The sequence below is a fragment of the Tamandua tetradactyla genome, chromosome 16 (genome assembly GCF_023851605.1).
Source record: "Tamandua tetradactyla isolate mTamTet1 chromosome 16, mTamTet1.pri, whole genome shotgun sequence".
Lineage (NCBI taxonomy): Eukaryota > Metazoa > Chordata > Mammalia > Pilosa > Myrmecophagidae > Tamandua > Tamandua tetradactyla.
The window spans coordinates 61,490,249-61,510,340 of NC_135342.1; the positions used below are offsets into that span (position 1 = coordinate 61,490,249).

General features: G+C 39.4%; 1 protein-coding gene across 5 annotated transcripts in view; it reads right to left on the reverse strand.

The window, feature by feature from the left end:
- The window catches only part of GFOD2 (Gfo/Idh/MocA-like oxidoreductase domain containing 2), a 102,327-nt gene extending 82,595 nt beyond the window's left edge, over positions 1–19,732 (reverse strand). The window contains exons 1-2 of one of the 5 annotated variants that reach the window (XM_077132774.1): positions 19,453–19,565; positions 4,888–5,049 (exon numbers count right to left, since the gene is read on the reverse strand). Coding sequence is in view for 1 of the 5 variants with exons in the window: in XM_077132772.1 (XP_076988887.1) it covers positions 19,453–19,717 (265 nt within the window). In the remaining 4 variants the exon portion in view is untranslated. The other 4 variants (XM_077132775.1, XM_077132772.1, XM_077132773.1 and 1 more) reach the window with 4 other exon arrangements.
- Between the last annotated feature and the right edge of the window lie 360 nt (positions 19,733–20,092).

Consider the following 20,092-nt stretch of genomic DNA (forward strand, 5'->3'; position numbering starts at 1 on the left):
TGTTAGGAAATGCACTATTCAAAATATAAATTTTGTAACAAATATTTTTTGCTTTAGTCTCACACATAAGGTGACATTTAAAAATATTAATTACCATCTATTTTCAGCACCCTGCAATAATGACATTCCTTTGCTCTTCCTCATGCAAAAACATTTTTAGAATTTGTATATTTAGTCACTATTATTATATACTCTAGGCATTCCTAGATTATATCATCTCAATATACCTTAATTTTTAATCACAATAAGTTATGTCTTAAGGCACAGAACAAAACTTATTTACATCTTGCAAATTCAGGTCTATAATCAAACTAAATAGGTATATGATTTAAAAGTCTTTTTCCTTTTTTTTAAAAAAATACCCTGTAAGCTCATTTTTGGAGTCATCAGCATGGAGACAATCCTAGAGCCAAGAGAAAAAGTTTTCTAAGGAAGCAACTTCAAGCTAAGGTCCAATGATCTAGTCAGTCTTGGCACCTGCTGAAGGTATCTGAAGATGACATTCTTCTCTAGGCAGCATCATGCTGGGAGAGCTGCTGAGGTCTTTTTAGCTAAGTACTCGCCACTCATGAACAACTCATACTAAGGAAGGAATAATTCAGAAAGGAATTCTTGTAAATCACATTTTAGGCAAGAAAATTCAACAATGGCTCAAAGTAGAGATTGGATATATGTGTAACAGTTTGTGGTTGTAGCTGTACAGGATGGGCAATTAGGCCCGGCATAACCAACATTGTCCAACCCCAACCTCCCCCCAAATCCCTTCCCCCACCCACCTACCCACCCACCCCCGGCCCCAAGGCCATTTACTATGAAACTAGCCACAGAACCAGTCTCACACCTGGGGTTTCTTTGCAGAAGCAGTTGTGCATTCTTAGAGCAAGCTCTCTCCTCTATCTCCTCAGAAACAATCGAAAGGGACAGTATCAAGAGACTCATTTTGGAATTAAACATAATTGTCCATGGATGTAATTTTTTTCTGTAATTGTATCCTAGTACCAAATACGCTAAAATAAAGCACTATAGGGAGAAGAGAGAACAGGGCCTTAGTTATTAAATGAGATGGGCCCAGACCTTTTTAAAACAGATTGTGACATTAGCTGAGCTAATTGTAGTCTGTGCTTTAGGTGTTTATGTGTAAAATGACAACTGTTGTTTATGCAAGTTGATTCATTAATAAATACATATTAAGCACCTACACAACCGTGGGGATTGGCAGATATGAGTTCTGTAAGGTAGGCTGCAAGGTGGGAACTCCAAAGAAGGTTTTGATGTCAAAAACCTTTTGAGGACAAGCTGGCTGGCTGAAGTAGAGAAATTCTTCTTTCTGATTGCTGAAATCATCAGCTACCCTTTTAGGCCTTCCACTGTGTATGAGACTCCTCTCACTGCTGAAGCCAATCTCCTTTGTTGATTGTAGGTGTAATTAGCCAAAAATTTACTCAAGATTTTTTAAATTTAAATTTAAGATTGAATCCACAATTTAAATCTTAAAATCCGATGACATCGTAGGTCATAGAAGAACTTTGGCTTTTACTCTGAGAGCTGGGAAGAGGCAGGGGTGGGGAAGGGGTGGGTGGGATGTGAGCAGAGCAGTGACTGAATAACTAGAGTCTCTCTCAGTGCTGTACTGAGTATAGATTAGGAATATGCCATGGTGGGGAGTGGAATGGAAGCTAGAAGCTGGGAGACCCATTTAAGCTATTGCAGTAAGATTTAAATATACAAAATACCCTCCCAGTAACAATCAAGCCAGTGCTTGCTTGTCTAAACAACCGTATACCATAACCTAGAGAAGTTGACATATGAGCTTAACCATAACAATGGTCAATTTTCTCTATTTTCCACTTCTCCATTGAGCTTTTGATTCCATCAGTCCAACAAAACCAAAACCACTTCATCAAGTATGCCAATGACCTACATATTGCCAAATCCAATGGTCAATTCTCATCCTCATCCTATTTGATTCAACATGGTAGACCCCTGCCCCTCCTTGAAACATTTTACTTTGCTTCCAAAACACAAAATTTTCCTGGCTGTTCTATATTTCTGCCCATTTCTTCTCAATCTCCTCTATTTCTTCTGCTGACAACTGTAGTAACCCAGGATCAGTCCTTGGAAGTTTCCTTTTTAACTTTTCTCTTTTTTATGTATATTTAATCTTACTGAGCCCATTCAGTCTCAGGGCTTTAAATACTATCTATTCTGTGATAACTCCCAAAGTTAAATCTAGCTAGGTCCTCTCTCTTGATCCCCAGACTCGAGGAAGTGTAAACAATGGCCTACTTGACATCTCCACTTGGATGTTTATTAGGCAACTCAAACTTACAATGTTCAGAATGAAACTCCTGGTATTTCATTCGGAAACTCACTTTTCCGACAATGGCTTGATCTCAGAAAATGGTAACAACAATTTCCAGTTACTCATATCACAAACATTGGAGTTATTCTTGATTCTTCTTTTTCTCTCATACTTCACATTGGACCCATTACCTTCAAAATATTTCCTGAATCCAAGCATTTCCTACTACTTCTACTGCTATCACTTTAATTCAACTCACCACTTTCTCCTACATTACTGCAATAGCTTAAATGGGTCTCCCAGCTACTAGCTTCCATTCCACTCCCCACCATGGCATATTCCTAATCTATCCTCAGTACAGCACTGAGAAAGACTAGTTATTCAGTCACTGCTCTGCTCACATCCCGCCCACCCCTGCCTCTTCCCAGCTCTCAGAGTAAAAGCCAAACTTCTTCTATGACCTACAATGTCCTCACTCACTCTCTCCAACCACAGTAGTTTTCAGTTTTAGCTCAAACATGCTAGGTAAGCGCCCACCTCAATCAAGGTCTTTGCACTTATAGTTATACCAACACTTGGCTTACTCAGTCCCTCCCTTTCTTCAGGTCTCTGCTCAAACGCTGCTTTATCAAAAACAAGTTTATTTTTCTACTGTTAGAATGTATTTTCCTTGAGGACAGAAATTTTCTGTTTTGTTCACTGCTGCATCTTTAGTCCCTACAACAAGGCCTGGTATATAGTGAGTGATCAATAAATATTTGCAGGAATAATGGTATACTCACATGGAAAAAGAATGAAATATGACCCAACTATACAGCATACAAAAAATATATATATAAAAAATAAAAAGAAATAAATATTTGCAGGAAAAAAATGAAAGAATTCAGACCTTGTTCTGGCATAGTTAGTTAATAAACCAAGAGGTATATACTGAGTTCATCAAAACTGTATATAACTCTATAGGATCTGGGATATGTTCACAAATGAAATACAGAGATAACTTATGTAGCTGGCCTAAATTGTTCTGAGCAGAATTTAATGGTTCAGGAAAGAAAACAAGCATCATATGATAACAGAATAGCTTTGAGGGCCTGCTGGGATTAGAAAGACGAGCTGCTGATCTCATTATTTTGCTACAGCATGACCTGCCAAGTGTGTGCCCTCACCTAGGACTATCCCCTTGCAGTCAAATTTCCTGTATAATGTGTGTCAAGCCTTGCAGGGCCACAATGACCCAGCACTCAGAGGCTATGCTTAGTCAAACACCAACAAGTGTGAAGGGAAGGTAAAAATCTGATCAGTTCATAAGGTAAAATTTAACCAGTTCATAAGGAACCATTCTGGCTGCAGTGAAGCCTCCCTACCTCATAGCTAGTCCATTACTATGTCTCATTAAATGGATAACCTAACACCTCCTGAATTCATCTACTGATCTCATTTAGATCCAAAGCTGGTTGCTGGAACAAGTCTGAAGCTCCAGAGTTCTGAACTACATGTTCACAGCAGAGTAACTGCATGTTCACAGCAGAGTGACTACAAACATACAGTACAATTGTACTACAGTCTGAGAGGGTAACATTAATGCTTATGGGTAGATGTGAAAACAATGCCTCACCTGTATTAATGTTTCTATTGAAAGATAAAAGCCAAGTCGAAGAAACAGGAATTGAGTTTAGCAAATTATAGAGTTATGAAAAAAAAAAAAAAAGAGTTATGATAAATGTCTTGGTCCCTGGATTTCAAGGATTCAGAGGCTCCATGGAGAAGGTTTAGTTTTCCTAAGATATGTTTATTTTACTAGTGACTCCATGACATAGTCACAGATTCCTGTTTTCCCACTGAGAACAACACAAAAAGAGACGCTATACCTCCAGGTTCATAAACTGACATGGTGGTAAACAGCTAAGCAGCAACCATGTAATCAGAGAACATACCCAGCCCTGGCCAGAGATGACAGCTCACTCCCACAAGACACACACACACACACACACACACAGTGTCCCAGGAGACATGCTACTGACGGGACTAATGACCCTATGAGGTATAATGACCCAAAGTACAAAAGAGTCCGCTAAACCAGGTCATAAAGGAGAAGTAAACTTTACACCCACAGAGGTATCTGGCTTACTATCAGGTCTAAAAGTTAGCTCACCTGACGGTTACAGTAGGAAATAGCATGTATCTACTGGCTATATGAGGTTTTTATTGTTTTTGAAAATCTGGTAATAACAAGATCATTATTTTTTCCCAAGACTGTTTTAGAAGTAAATTCCAAATCGACACTGATTTGAAAATTCCATCCTTAGCCCTACTTTTTCTTAAGTTTTATCTCATCCTTCAACTTCCTTATGACCTCCATGTAGGCATTTTAAACTTCTGATTTCTTGTCTTGACAACTCTCTCTGGCTCTGGCTCTAGCTCCATACTTCTAAATGTCTATTGGAAATCCCCACTTGAGTGAGCTACCAGCTTCTCTCAATTTGAATTCATCTTTCCTCATTTTCATGAACCTCATCTTGTGGCCCCTTCTAATGCACAATTTCAGTCACCAGAGTTCTTTCCTCATTTGTTCCACAAATACTTACTTTTTAGCACCACTAGTCAGGCACTATGCCAGGAGTGAGGGCACAAAACTGTGATCACAACAGGCCAGGTTCCTGGAATATAGTTTTCATTTCTTGCTACATCCACAGCTGAATACCAAGTACCGATTTGACACAGATACATGAATGTTCCATGATCCTTCCCTGTGGCAGGCATATGAACAAAGACATAGCCTTCCTTTAAATCACAGAAATAAAACCTACTTGTCCATGATGCAAGTGAAGTAGCACCACATAGAAAGGTGTATCATATACTTTGATTTTACCTGTGGTCCCAAGAAGAGGGACCTATTAACCATTTTGAAATGTACAATTCAGTGGCAGGTGACATGAAGTTACTATAATGTTTTTCAATTTACAAACCAAATTAACTGAAGTTTTCTTGGTGTTTTCCACATTCTGTTTGGATACAGTCATTCTGCTAAGAAAACTGGCTATTTCTATGGCAGCAAAAGATACTGTGATCATCCACCCGCCAACTGGGCTATGATCATGCTCAGTCGTGATTTAATAACCTTCTAACTATTAACTGTGAATGTAAAATAATTTGAATCTCACAACAACACTTTACCTTACTGCTCCCTTTTTGCTTTCTTTTGTTGTTGTTAATGTGTAATGAAGGAGGCCGGTTACAAAATACAGTATGTATATGGGAAATGCCTACCTGAAACTAGCCATTCATTTTAGTATTTTTAAATTCTCCAATTTTTAATCTTTAAATGATACACAACTGCCTTCTCTTTCTAGGTCCTTTAAGAACCAAGACTGGGTTTTACACGGTATTAAGCAAACAGACAGTCCCTGTTGATCTGAAGTTTTACACTTGAAGGTATTTGGCAGCATTCCCATATAATTTGTAAAGACTTAACTTTGGTGCATTTAAATATTATTTGAACAATAATCTTAGTATATGATGCATATGAAGCATTGAAGGAAGAAGAAACAAAATGGCCAAATTAAGTACAATGATTTTTTTTAAAAATAACATCAGATAAAGAATACTATTTTAATTCATTTTCCCTATTGTTCCAAAATACAAGCTGTGTCCCCTGAGCCCTTAGCATAGGAATATCAATGCAAAGAGCTGAAAGGTAACTGGAAATACAGCTGATTGCTCTACCATCCTCCCCCAACCCCCTTCTTCCTGATAATCAGAGGATGCCTGATCTACACAGGCAACAACTCAAATGCTCCCAGAGCCACCAGAGCTGCCCCTCAGAAATGATAATCATTTCTAATGGAGGCCACCATCTCACTGCAGAATCGATTATCCATGAAAGGTCCTGCAGTATGCTTTGGGGTGCTGTGCCACCCACCCTGAAGGCCAAAACCATCCGTCAGTGAGCACCAAAGTTGTATCAGAAAGCAGCTCAGGTCTGTATGGTCATCTTTTGTTGTACAAACTTAAATTAATTTTCTAGGAAACCTCTTTACTGTTTGGTTCACTGACACTTGAGATAGGAAACATCAGTGTTGTCCAGTCCCTGTCATCCTTCCTTGGTCATACACCAACTTTAATACAGTCATAGAATGAGAACAGCGTAATAGGCCTATATAAAAAAAAATTAGTTCAAAAGCCTCATTTAGGAAGAACAAAGGAATGTCAATAATGCAGGGTGTTGAAAATAGATGGTAGTTAATATTTAAAAACTTTAACTTATATGTGAGACTAAAGCAAAAAATGAGGGAATGGTGAGAAAGGGGGAAAATTCAACTTCCCCAAATGAAGAATTCCTGATATTCTCACAAGCAGTGGGAACAACCAAAGCAAGAGGCTGAGCCCCCAATCTTGGGGTTTGTACATACAAAACTTAACTCCACAAAGGATAGGCTAAGCCTACTTAAAATTAGTCCTAAGAATCACCCCCAAGAGAACCTCTTTTGTTGCTCAAATGTGGCCTCTCTCTCTCTCAGTCAGCTCGATAAGCAAACTCACTGCCCTCCCCGTCTCTACGTGGGATATGACTTCCAGGGGTGTGGACCTTCTGGGCAACATGGGACAGAAATCCTAGAATGAGCTGGGACTCAGCTTCAAGGGATTAAGAAAGGGGGAAGAGAGAAATGAGACAAAATAAAGTGTCAAAGGCTGAGAGGTTCCAGACAGAATCTAGAGGTTATCCTGGAGGTTATTCTTAGGAATTATATAGAGATCATCTTTTTAGTTAAGGTACAATGGAGAGGCTAGAGGGAAGTGCCTGAAATGTAGACCTGTGTTCCAGTAGTCATATTTCTTGAAGATGATTGTATAATGATACAGCTTTCACAATGTGACTGTGTGATTATGAAAACCTTGTGTCTGATGCTCCTTTTATCTATCTTATCAACAGACAAGTAAAACACACTGTGGTAATTAGATTCAGTTGTCAACTTGGCCAGGTGAAGGCACCTAGTTCTGTTGTTGCGGACATGAGCCAATGGTACATGAACCTCATCTGTTGCTGATTACATCTGCAGTCGGCTAGGAGGCATGCCTGATGCAATGAATGACCTTTGATTTAATTGGCTGGTGCTTAAATGAGAGGGCACAACTTAGTACAGCCCAAGCAGCTGGGCATACCTCATCTCAGCACTCACAGCTCAGCCCAGGCCTTTGGAGATGCAGAAAGGAATCACGCCGGAGTAAGTTGCTAGAACCCAGAGGCCTGGAGAGAAGGCCAGCAGAGATTACCCTGAGCCTTCCCACATAAGAAAGAACCTCAGATTAAAGTTAGCTTCTTTTCCTCTGAAGAACTAACAAAATAAACCCCCTTTTATTAAAAGTCAATCCCGGTCTTGAGATTAAAGAGAGGACTTCCTGGAAGATGGCGGCTTAGTAAGACGCGCGGATCTTAGTTTCTTCTCCAGGACACCTACTAGGGGAGTAGAAACGATACAGAAAGCGCCCAAAGCCACAACAGAGATAAAAAAGACAGCGTACCCCATCCTGGAACGGCTGGCTGGCTGAGAGAAGCAGCTCGGGTGAGATCGCCGAGGAGCGCGGGCCTTACCGGGCGGGGTGGCAAGCGGCCGGAGTTACTCCCTTCCCCCTTCCCGGGCCGGCTGGGAGAATTGGAGAGGTGGTCCCCTGAAACCAAGGCGACTGGCGCCCACACCACGCGCAGCCCCCGGACCAACTGAGAGAATTGGATCGGAAACCCCCAGGCCGCGGAGAACGGTGACCCCGTGACTCCCGGGGAACGTGCACTCTCTCGGGCGGGCCGCTGCCGCGGGCGCCCTCCCGCCACGCTTGTTGCCCAGGGCCGACTAGGAAATTCGGACGGGCTCTTTCCCTGGCTGCGGCGACCAGCAACCCTCCCTGCGTTCGGACCCCGGGCCGGCTCAAGCCGCTTCGGCTAGCGAACCCCCAAGACGGCGAGAGTTTTCCAAAGTTTAAGGTCCCACAGCACCTTTTACTGGTGGGACCCGCAGACAAACGTGTGCCACGAGCGCCACCTACTGGGCAGGATAAGAAAAACAGAACCCAGAGATTTCAGAGAAAAATATTACAACCTTGCTGGGTCCAACACCAAGAGAAATCTGAATAAATGCCCAGATGCCAGCAGCAGAAGATAACTGTCCACGCTCAAAAGATTGAGAATATGGCTCAGTCAAAGGAACAAACCAATAGCTCAAATGAGACACAAGAGCTGAGACAACTAATGCTGCATATACGAACAGAAATGGAAAACCTCTTCAAAAATGAAATCGATAAATTGAGGGAGGACATGAAGAGGACATGGGCTGAACATAAAGAAGAAATAGAAAAACTGAAAAAACAAATCGCATAACTTATGGAAGTGAAGGATAAAGTAGCAAACATAGAAAAAATAATGGATAGCTACAATGATAGATTTAAAGAGACAGAAGATAGAATTAGTGATTTGGAGGATGGAACATCTGAATTCCAAAAAGAAACAGAAACTATAGGGAAAAGAATGGAAAAATTTGAACAGGGTATCAGGGAACTCAAGGACAATATGAACCGCACAAATATACGTGTTGTGGGTGTCCCAGAAGGAGAAGAGAAGGGAAAAGGAGGAGAAAAACTAATGGAAGAAATTATCACTGAAAATTTCCCAACTCTTATGAAAGACCTAAAATTACAGATCCAAGAAGTGCAGCGCACCCCAAAGAGATTAGACCCAAATAGGCATTCTCCAAGACACTTACTAGTTAGAATGTCAGAGGTCAAAGAGAAAGAGAAGATCTTGAAAGCAGCAAGAGAAAAACAATCCATTACATACAAGGGAAACCCAATAAGACTTTGTGTAGATTTCTCAGCAGAAACCATGGAAGCTAGAAGACAGTGGGATGATATATTTAAAATACTAAAAGAGAAAAACTGCCAACCAAGACTCCTATATCCAGCAAAATTATCCTTCAAAAATGAGGGAGAAATTAAAACATTCTCAGACAAAAAGTCACTGAAAGAATTTGTGACCAAGAGACCAGCTCTGCAAGAAATACTAAAGGGAGCACTAGAGTCAGATACAAAAAGACAGAAGAGAGAGATATGGAAAAGAGTGTAGAAAGAAGGAAAATCAGATATGATATATATAATACAAAAGGCAAAATGTTAGAGGAAAATATTATCCAAAGAGTAATAACACTAAATGTCAATGGACTGAATTCCCCAATCAAAAGACATAGATTGGCAGAATGGATTAAAAAACAGGATCCTTCTATATGCTGTCTACAGGAAACACATCTTAGACCCAAAGATAAACATAGGTTGAAAGTGAAAGGTTGGGAAAAGATATTTCATGCAAATAACAACCAGAAAAGAGCAGGAGTGGCTATACTAATATCCAACAAATTAGACTTCAAATGTAAAACAGTTAAAACAGACAAAGAAGGACACTATATATTAATAAAAGGAACAATTAAACAAGAAGACATAACAATCATAAATATTTACGCACCGAATCAGAATGCCCCAAAATACGTGAGGAATACACTGCAAACACTGAAAAGGGAAATAGACTCATATACCATAATAGTTGGAGACTTCAACTCACCACTCTCATCAAGGGACAGAACATCTAGGCAGAGGATCAATAAAGAAATAGAGAATCTGAATATTACTATAAATGAGCTAGACTTAACAGACATCTATAGGACATTACATCCTACAACAGCAGGATACACCTTTTTCTCAAGTGCTCATGGATCATTCTCAAAGATAGACCATATGCTGGGTCACAAAGCAAGTCTTAACAAATTTAAAAAGATTGAAATCTTACACAACACTTTCTCGGACCATAAAGGAATGATGTTGGAAATCAATAATAGGCAGAGTGCCAGAAAATTCACAAATACGTGGAGGCTCAACAACACACTCCTAAACAACGACTGGGTCAAAGAAGAAATTGCAAGAGAAATTAGCAAATACCTCGAGGCGAATGAAAATGAAAACACAACATATCAAAACTTATGGGACGCAGCAAAGGCAGTGCTAAGAGGGAAATTTATTGCTCTAAATGCCTATATCAGAAAAGAAGAAAAGGCAAAAATTCAGGAATTAATTATCCATTTGGAAGAACTGGAGAAAGAACAGCAAGCTAACCCCAAAGCAAGCAAAAGGAAAGAAATAACAAAGATTAGAGCACAAATAAATGAAATTGAAAACATGAAAACAATAGAGAAAATCAATAAGGCCAGAAGTTGGTTCTATGAGAAAATCAATAAGATTGATGGGCCCTTAGCAAGATTGACAAAAAGAAGAAGAGAGAGGATGCAAATAAATAAGATCAGAAATGGAAGAGGAGACATAACTACTGACCTCACAGAAATAAAGGAGGTAATAACAGGATACTATGAACAACTTTACGCTAATAAATACAACAATTTAGAGGAAATGGACGGGTTCCTGGAAAGACATGAACAACCAGCTTTGACTCAAGAAGACATAGATGACCTCAACAAACCAATCACAAGTAAAGAAATTGAATTAGTCATTCAAAAGCTTCCTAAAAAGAAAAGTCCAGGACCAGATGGCTTCACATGTGAATTCTACCAAATGTTCCAGAAAGAATTAGTACCAATTCTCTTCAAACTCTTCAAAAAAATCGAAGTGGAGGGAAAACTACCTAATTCATTCTATGAAGCCAACATCACCCTCATACCAAAACCAGGCAAAGATATTACAAAAAAAGAAAACTACAGACCAATCTCTCTAATGAATACAGATGCAAAAATCCTCAATAAAATTCTAGCAAATCGTATCCAACAACACATTAAAAGAATTATACATCATGACCAAGTAGGATTCATCCCAGGTATGCAAGGATGGTTCAACATAAGAAAATCAATTAATGTAATACACCATATCAACAAATCAAAGCAGAAAAATCACATGATCATCTCAATTGATGCAGAGAAGGCATTCGACAAGATTCAACATCCTTTCCTGTTGAAAACACTTCAAAAGATAGGAATACAAGGGAACTTCCTTAAAATGATACAGGGAATATATGAAAAACCCACAGCTAATATCATCGTCAATGGGGAAAAATTGAAAACTTTCCCCCTAAGATCAGGAACAAGACAAGGATGTCCACTATCACCACTATTATTCAACATTGTGTTGGAGGTTCTAGCCAGAGCAATTAGACAAGAAAAAGAAATACAAGGCATCAAAATTGGAAAGGAAGAAGTAAAACTATCACTGTTTGCAGACGATATGATACTATACGTCGAAAACCCGGAAAAATCCACAACAAAACTACTAGAGCTAATAAATGAGTACAGCAAAGTAGCAGGTTACAAGATCAACATTCAAAAATCTGTAGCATTTCTATACACTAGTAATGAACAAGCTGAGGGGGAAATCAAGAAACGAATCCCATTTACAATTGCAACTAAAAGAATAAAATACCTAGGAATAAATTTAACTAAAGAGACAAAAAACCTATATAAAGAAAACTACAAAAAACTGTTAAAAGAAATCACAGAAGACCTAAATAGATGGAAGGGCATACCGTGTTCATGGATTGGAAGACTAAATATAGTTAAGATGTCAATCCTACCTAAATTGATTTACAGATTCAATGCAATACCAATCAAAATCCCAACAACTTATTTTTCAGAAATAGAAAAACCAATAAGCAAATTTATCTGGAAGGGCAGGGTGCCCCGAATTGCTAAAAACATCTTGAGGAAAAAAAACGAAGCTGGAGGTCTCGCGCTGCCTGACTTTAAGGCATATTATGAAGCCACAGTGGTCAAAACAGCATGGTATTGGCATAAAGATAGATATATTGACCAATGGAATCGAATAGAGTGCTCAGATATAGACCCTCTCATCTATGGACATTTGATCTTTGATAAGGCAGTCAAGCCAACTCACCTGGGACAGAGCAGTCTCTTCAATAAATGGTGCCTAGAGAACTGGATATCCATATGCAAAAGAATGAAAGAAGACCCATCTCTCACACCCTATACAAAAGTTAACTCAAAATGGATCAAAGATCTAAACATTAGGTCTAAGACCATAAAACAGTTAGAGGAAAATGTTGGGAGATATCTTATGGATCTTACAACTGGAGGCGGTTTTATGGACCTTAAACCTAAAGCAAGAGCACTGAAGAAGGAAATAAATAAATGGGAGCTCCTCAAAATTAAACACTTTTGTGCATCAAAGAACTTCATCAAGAAAGTAGAAAGACAGCCTTCACAATGGGAGACAATATTTGGAAATGATATATCAGATAAAGGTCTAGTATCCAGAATTTATAAAGAGATTGTTCATCTCAACAACAAAAAGACAGCCAACCCAATTACAAAATGGGAAAAAGACTTGAACTGACACCTCTCAGAAGAGGAAATACGGATGGCCAAGAGGCACATGAAGAGATGCTCAATGTCCCTGGCCATTAGAGAAATGCAAATCAAAACCACAATGAGATATCATCTCACACCCACCAGAATGGCCATTATCAACAAAACAGAAAATGACAAGTGCTGGAGAGGATGCGGAGAAAGAGGCACACTTATCCACTGTTGGTGGGAATGTCAAAGGGTGCAACCACTGTGGAAGGCAGTTTGGCGGTTCCTCAAAAAGCTGAATATAGAATTGCCATACGACCCAGCAATACCATTGCTAGGTATCTACTCAAAGGACTTAAGGGCAAAGACACAAACGGACATTTGCACACCAATGTTTATAGCAGCACTATTTACAATTGCAAAGAGATGGAAACAGCCAAAATCTCCATCAACAGAAGAGTGGCTAAACAAACTGTGGTATATACATACGATGGAATATTATGCAGCTTTAAGACAAGATAAACTTATGAACCATGTAATAACATGGATGGACCTAGAGAATATTATGCTGAGTGAATCCAGCCAAAAACTAAAGGACAAATACTGTATGGTCCCACTGATGTGAATGGACATTCGAGAATAAACTTGAAATATGTCATTGGTAACAGAGTTCAGCAGGAGTTAGAAACAGGGTAAGACAATGGGTAATTGAAGCTGAAGGGATACAGACTGTGCAACAGGACTAGATACAAAAACTCAAAAATGGACAGCACAATAATACCTAATTGTAAAGTAATCATGTTAAAACACTGAATGAAGCTGCATCTGAGCTATAGGTTTTTGTTTTGTTTTGTTTTGTTTTGTTTTGATTTTACTATTATTACTTTTATTTTTTTCTCTATATTAACATTCTATATCTTTTTCGGTTATGTTGCTAGTTCTTCTAAACCAATGCAAATGTACTAAGAAATGATGATCATGCATCTATGTGATGATGTTAAGAATTAATGATTGCATGTGTAGAATGGTATGATCTCTAAATGTTGGGTTAATTTCTTTTTTTCCGTTAATTAAAAAAAAAAAAAAAAAAAGAGAAGGGATAATTGGAGATGAAGGGATACAGACTGTACAACGGGACTGGATATAAAAACTCAGAAATGGACAGCACAATACTACCCAATTGTAATGCAATTATGTTAAAACACTGAATGAAGCTGCATGTGAGGTATAGGTTTTTTGTTTTTGTTTTTTTTGTTTTTTTTTCTTTCTATTATTGTTTTAATTCTTATTCTGTTGTCTTTTTATTTCTTTTTCTAAATTGATGCAAATGTACTAAGAAATGATGAATATGCAACTATGTGATGTTATTAAGAATTACTGATTGTACATGTAGATTGGAATGATTTCTAATTGTTTTGTTAATTCTTTTTTTAATTAATAAAAAAAAAAAGTCAATCCCGGTCTCTAGTGTGTTGCATTCCAGCAGCTAGCAAACTAGAACACATATGGAATAAAAATAAATAAATAATAGGGGGAACAAAAGTTAAAATAAATTTAGTAGACTGAAATGCTAGTGATCAATGAAAGGGAGAGGTAAGGGGTATGGTATGTATGAATTTTTTTCTGTTTTCTTTTTATTTCTTTTTCTGAATTGATGCAAATGTTCTAAGAGATAATCACGATGATAAATACACAACTGTGTGATGATATTGTGAGTTACTGACTATCAAGAACGGAATGATCATATGGTAAGAATGTTGGTGTTTGTATGTTGTTCTGTTTAATAAAAAAAGCCTCATTTACATCAGATGAAAACTTTTAGGATGGTTGTTTTATTTTGTTAAATATATAATCACTATAGTACACAAAATCATTCTGTACTTTCTTCTCTTGTTTTTTTTTTCTTGACTAATTTGATATGTTTAACGTAGCTGTGATCAAACTGTATTCACAATTTTGTTAAAAATTATACAGGTGAAGAAATTAGTCCAGAAGTTACATGGTTTGCACAAAGTTATCGTTTTAAGCAAAATATAATTATGAAACTAGTAATAAACATTTTGAAGTTGTAAAATGAGGTGGCAAATCTCAAAGCCAAATAGAAGTACTTTGGGTCTTCTCTTTTGGGGGCTATTCTCCTGAGAAAATTGTAAGCTGACAGTATGAGAATAGCACAGCTATCCAGATCAGAAGGGAAGACTGTGCTCAATACTCAGTTCCCATTCTTCAGAGCCTTCTTTCCAGCCCAATCCTTCATTGTAGAGAACTGATAGCAACCCTAAAGAAGAAACTCTTGGGAATGACTTTAAGAGGTGGCACGGAGAGTAAGCTGTCCCCCCGCAGTTCCAAGGCTATCCTGGTCCCCAAGTATTTAGCATTTTACTGGATATTCTCATGAGCAGCAGCAGTGGGATAAAGGCACTACTTGTAACTCCCCTTTCTGAGAGTAGGAACTAAAGAACAAGTGCTTAAGGAGAGGGCTTAAGTATGTATATATTTTCTTTTTTTGTTATTGTATAATAAAACATATATACAAAGCAAAGAAAGACATAAGCAATAATTTTCAAAGCATTCTTCAACAAGTAGTTACAAGACAAATCCATCTCTCATTTTTCTTTCTAGCTGCTCCAAGACATTGGAGGCTAGAAGGAATAAATGTTTTTGGCTTTTTTTTTAATCATCACAATTGACATTTTTTTCCTTTCTTGTGAAAAATAACATATATACAAAAAAACAATAAATTTCACAGAAAAGCACAACAATTAGTGGTAGAATTTGGTAAGGGTTACAATTCTACAATTTTAGGTTTTTACTTCTAGCTGCTCTAAGATTCTGGAGACTAAAAGAAATACCAATTTAATGATTCAGCAGTCATTTGTTAAACCCTACCTTCTCTGTATAACTCCACTATCACCTTTGATCTTTCTCCCACTCTTTGGGGGGTATTTGGGCTATGTCCATTCTAACATTTTCATGTTGGTAGGGGCTGTCAATAATAATGGGTTGGGAGATGGAACTAGTTGATGTTCTGGAAGGCTGGACCCTGTAGGTTTTAGGACTTATCTGGTCCAGGGGCTCTTCTAGAGTTTGTACGTTTCTGGAAAGTTACTCTAGTGCGTGGAAACTTAGTAGAATCTTATATATTGCCCTAGCTGTTCTTTAGGATTGGCCAGAATGGTTTTGGTTGGGATTTGGCAAGTTATGATAGGTAGCAATGTCTAACTGAAATTTCCAGAGTAGCTTCTCATCTCTATCTGAACTCTCTCAGCCACTGATACCTTATTTGTTACACTTCTTTTCCCCCTTTTGGTCAGGATGGTATTGCTGATCCCATGGTGCCAGAGCCAGACTTATCCCTGGGTGTCATCTCCCATGAGGGCTTAAGTATATTTAAGTAAAAGAGAAATATTCATCTTTTCTATGGTGGATTGAATAGTGTGCCCAAGTTTGGTCATGTTCTTGGTCTTGGTCTGCATTCTGGTGGGTGTGAACCTCTTGTAAATAGGATCTCTTAAAGATGTTACTTCAGTTAAGGTGTGGCCCAAATGAATTAAATTGGGCTTTAAAACAGATTACTAGAGTCCTATATAAATAGAATGAAATTCAGACATAAAAAGTCATGGGAAGCAGCTGAAAGTAAATGGGAACCAGGGAGAAAAGAGAAAACATTACCATGTGACAGAAAAGCCAAGGACCAAGAATCACCTGCCACTGGCCTCAGAACACCAGAGTCTTTGGGGGGAAAAGCATCACTTTGTTGACATCCCGATCTGGAACTTCTTTTAGCCTCAAAACCATGAGCGAATAAATTCCCATTGCTTAAACCAACCCACTGGACGGTATTTGTTTTAGCAGCTGGGAAACTAATCTTCCTTCTTAACATTTAATCCTTATTATCTAAGTGTTCTTTCTCCATTTCTCATTTCCTTTGTCTAGGTTTGAAGAGATGGTACTTCAGTGAGCTCATTCCTCACCTAATGCCTAATTCATCAGTAGGTATTAATAAGAGTGCAGGGAAGTCTTACTCCTTTCATGTTTTTCTCAGTATCTCTAATCATTTTGACTTTCATGAGCTCAAGCTTACTTCAAGTATCTTTCATTCATCACTTTTTAAAAAACCTGACAGCTAAATTTTCAAGTATTTTGTACTTTTAGATTGTCTTGAAGTTTACTAACACAATGAAGTTATTCTAAGCTTCTACTTTTGTAAGAAAATAATGTAAAATAATCTTATATCTTATACAAATTCTCAAAAATAGCAAAATCTTCAATTTTTTTCCTAGATACTTTCCAATTCCAATATTGGATTATCTAGAAAAGAACCCCCCTACTATAAACATGCATGAGTCACTTTTTAGGCATCAGAAATGTTCTTTCCCTACTTCTAAATTAGTGGTCTCTCTGTTTCATTACCGTGTTTTCTAAACACCGACTTCTGTATTATAACTTCTTACATCAGGTAATACTGCATCCCGAGTTCATTTTTCTTCTTATCATAAAACTAGAAAATCAGTTCAGTGAAAGTAGATCCTGTTAGCATTACTGGTATCTGGTACAGTTTCCTCATGGTTGACCTGTTAAATACTGCTGATTACTTTATTACAGGTCATATTTGATAACTTCCCTCAGCTGCCCCAGAAAATAGTCGATGCTAAGCAATTACTTGTCCAAGGTTTCACTGCCACAGAAACTAAGAAATACTTTGAAAGTCCTTTGTAAATCCACTATACTCCTCTTTGGAAACAAGTGTCTTTCTGACTGTATTAGTTCAGAAAATGCACACAAATCCATGGAACACAATTTAAGCAGTATCTTCAACAGCTTGTTCAAGAAGATACTTGTACTCACACTCCAAGTACCCTCCAGAACCCATCTAGCAGTGCCTCAGGTCCAAGAGATAGCAATTTCTCCCTTACACTCTACCTTGACTTTGGCCTACTTCTCTAACTTCCATCCTGGTCAACACGAAAGTAATGGAGTTTCTATACAGAAATTATGTAACACTCTTCTGATAATACCACATTTTATCTCTTCAGGTATTTATAAAAATTATTTCCACAAATGCAAGAAAAGCCAATAAAATGCACAGTCACAATATCCATAGTTAAGGCCTGGCATTGATGTATGGACTTAAAGGCAATACTTTCTTCCTTAAACTTACTTGACCTATTAACCTTATCATACTTTCAATATATCTTCTCTTATCACCCCAAAACAAAACAAAACAAAAAAATCCTGCTGCAGAGTCAAATTGGCATTGAAAATTAGTTTTATCAAGCTGGCAATAAATTGATTTTGATCTAAAAATCACACACTTCTTTTTCTCATACTGTGAATTCTTAAATCCTTTTTTTGGGGGGGGGACTATTTTTTTGTTGTTGTTGTTGTTGTCCTGTTACTAATGGGTTCTAGTATTACTTGAGAAATCATATCCGAAGTTTCCTAGGACATAAAAAGAATAACTAGATCAGACCCAAAAGTAATCATCCCATAGGAAAAGTGGGGCAACCAAGCAGTCAGAGAGCTTCTCACAACAGAACCTTTACCTGTCAAATGGAGATTCATTCCATCAACAGAACTATCTGCTAAAAATTTTCAACTCTTTGTCCAGACAGATTTTCTAAACTTCTAGTCCAAAAGCAGCAAAATTTTCACATTTTCTGTAAAACAGATAGTCTTAAAACTCTTTTGTCCCCTGATGTAGCTTTTCAGAAGTTAATGGGTTTCTTTTCCAAAACTGAATCTCACTGCCCAATTCTTAAAGACAACCCTCCTCTGCACATCTCTTCTTATCACCATAAAGCTTTAAGAGTTTTTCTTTTCTAAATTCAAAGTTGTTCCTTTCAGCGGTAGGGTCAGACACTAAGGGCTTACAAAGGTCCACTGGAGAGTGCCCAGCCCTGGTTCTAGACACTCAAAGTGTACCCACTTTCTTCCTCATGCATCTTAGAGACTTTAGCCAGACGCTATGGGAATAATAAACACAAGATGTTTTATAATCTTCCTTGATGTCTATCCAACGCTACTTTAAACTTTTCTCTCCCTATCCTCTTTAGATTTCGCTGTCGTTTGGTAAACTCTCACACATCCACTAGGAAGCCCTCATCTCCCCGCTCCTCTCCTCTGCCCTCACCATTCATTCATAACGCCTTCACGGGAATACGCTGCCTCACATTTTGTCTCCACAAATCTATCCGCTTCCTTCCTACGCTTCAAAGGGAGGGCAGGGCCATGAAGGTTTGGAACTGCCGAGGCCAGTGGGCACTCGGGGACTGGGAGAGCCACCTATAACTTCAGGGGTGTCCCCTCTCCCACTTTTTCTCCTAACACATTTTCCTTCAGTGAAGATTTACCTCCTAAATTCACATCTCTTTCTGAAAGAGGATCGACCAGCTATTTATCTCAGAAGGCCTTTGTCTGCGGTTTCCACACCTGCACATCCTGGCCCACAAACCGCCCATCCTCACACAGGTAGGGTATCTGCCAGGCACTGGGTGGGGGAGCGTAGGTTTCCGCGCCCGGTAAAGGCGAGGTCCTTCCAGGATCCCAAATTCTACAATCTTACAATCAAGCGTGCAGGTCCTATTTCTGAGGTGGGGAGCGCGAATACCGGGCGACTCGGACCTCGAATTACACGCCTCGGCAGTGCAGGCAGTTAGAGCGATGCCCCTCCAGCCCGTGTCCGGCTTACCCCAGCCTCCGACCTCCAGCGCCGGGCCGCTGAAGAGGCCTGGCCGGCGCCCGCTCGCGCCGCGCCATGCCCTCCTTCACCCTCAACCGCCGCCGCGGGCCGCACCTCACCTGGCACTCTGGCATTGCCCGCTCCGCATCGCACGGGAAACCATGGGGCCGGACGGGTCTCGGCGGCCACTGGCCCTCGGCGAGGGAGGATTACCGAGACGCGCGGGCACCGGAATCTAGCGCACCGCAACCGGGAACGCGCCGCCTGGTTTCTAAGGAACCGGAGGCTCAGGAAAGAGAGGGGCGGGGCGGCAGGAAGACTGCGCATGCTCTCTGACGGAGGGGGAACCCGCGTGGGGAGGGGCCGTGATCGTGAGCTGCGCATGCTCGCTCTCTGGGGCGGAGCTTAAGTAGTTTGGCCGGTATCCCTGGTCACTAATTTCCAGCTGTAGACTCGGCCAGCTATCCGGTTTTAAGCCTCGTCCGGAGCGAGGAAATTCTAGGAATTGTGGTGGGCCTTGGTTATCCTGGAATGAGAGAGGGCCTAGTGTTTGACAATGACTTATCTCTGTAGAAGGCCAGTTCTCTCAAACGCGCCGGATTTCTTGGCTTCCTGATTCCTAATGACTCGCGCTTCCTGTTCACAGGTGCGTCGGGGCCCCGCTGTCTGGTGTTCTCTGGCTGTTAACTGAAATTTTCAGTGCTCTTCAGGACTGTGACCTCAATCCCTTAGCTCACTTTACTATATGTTTCCCCAAGT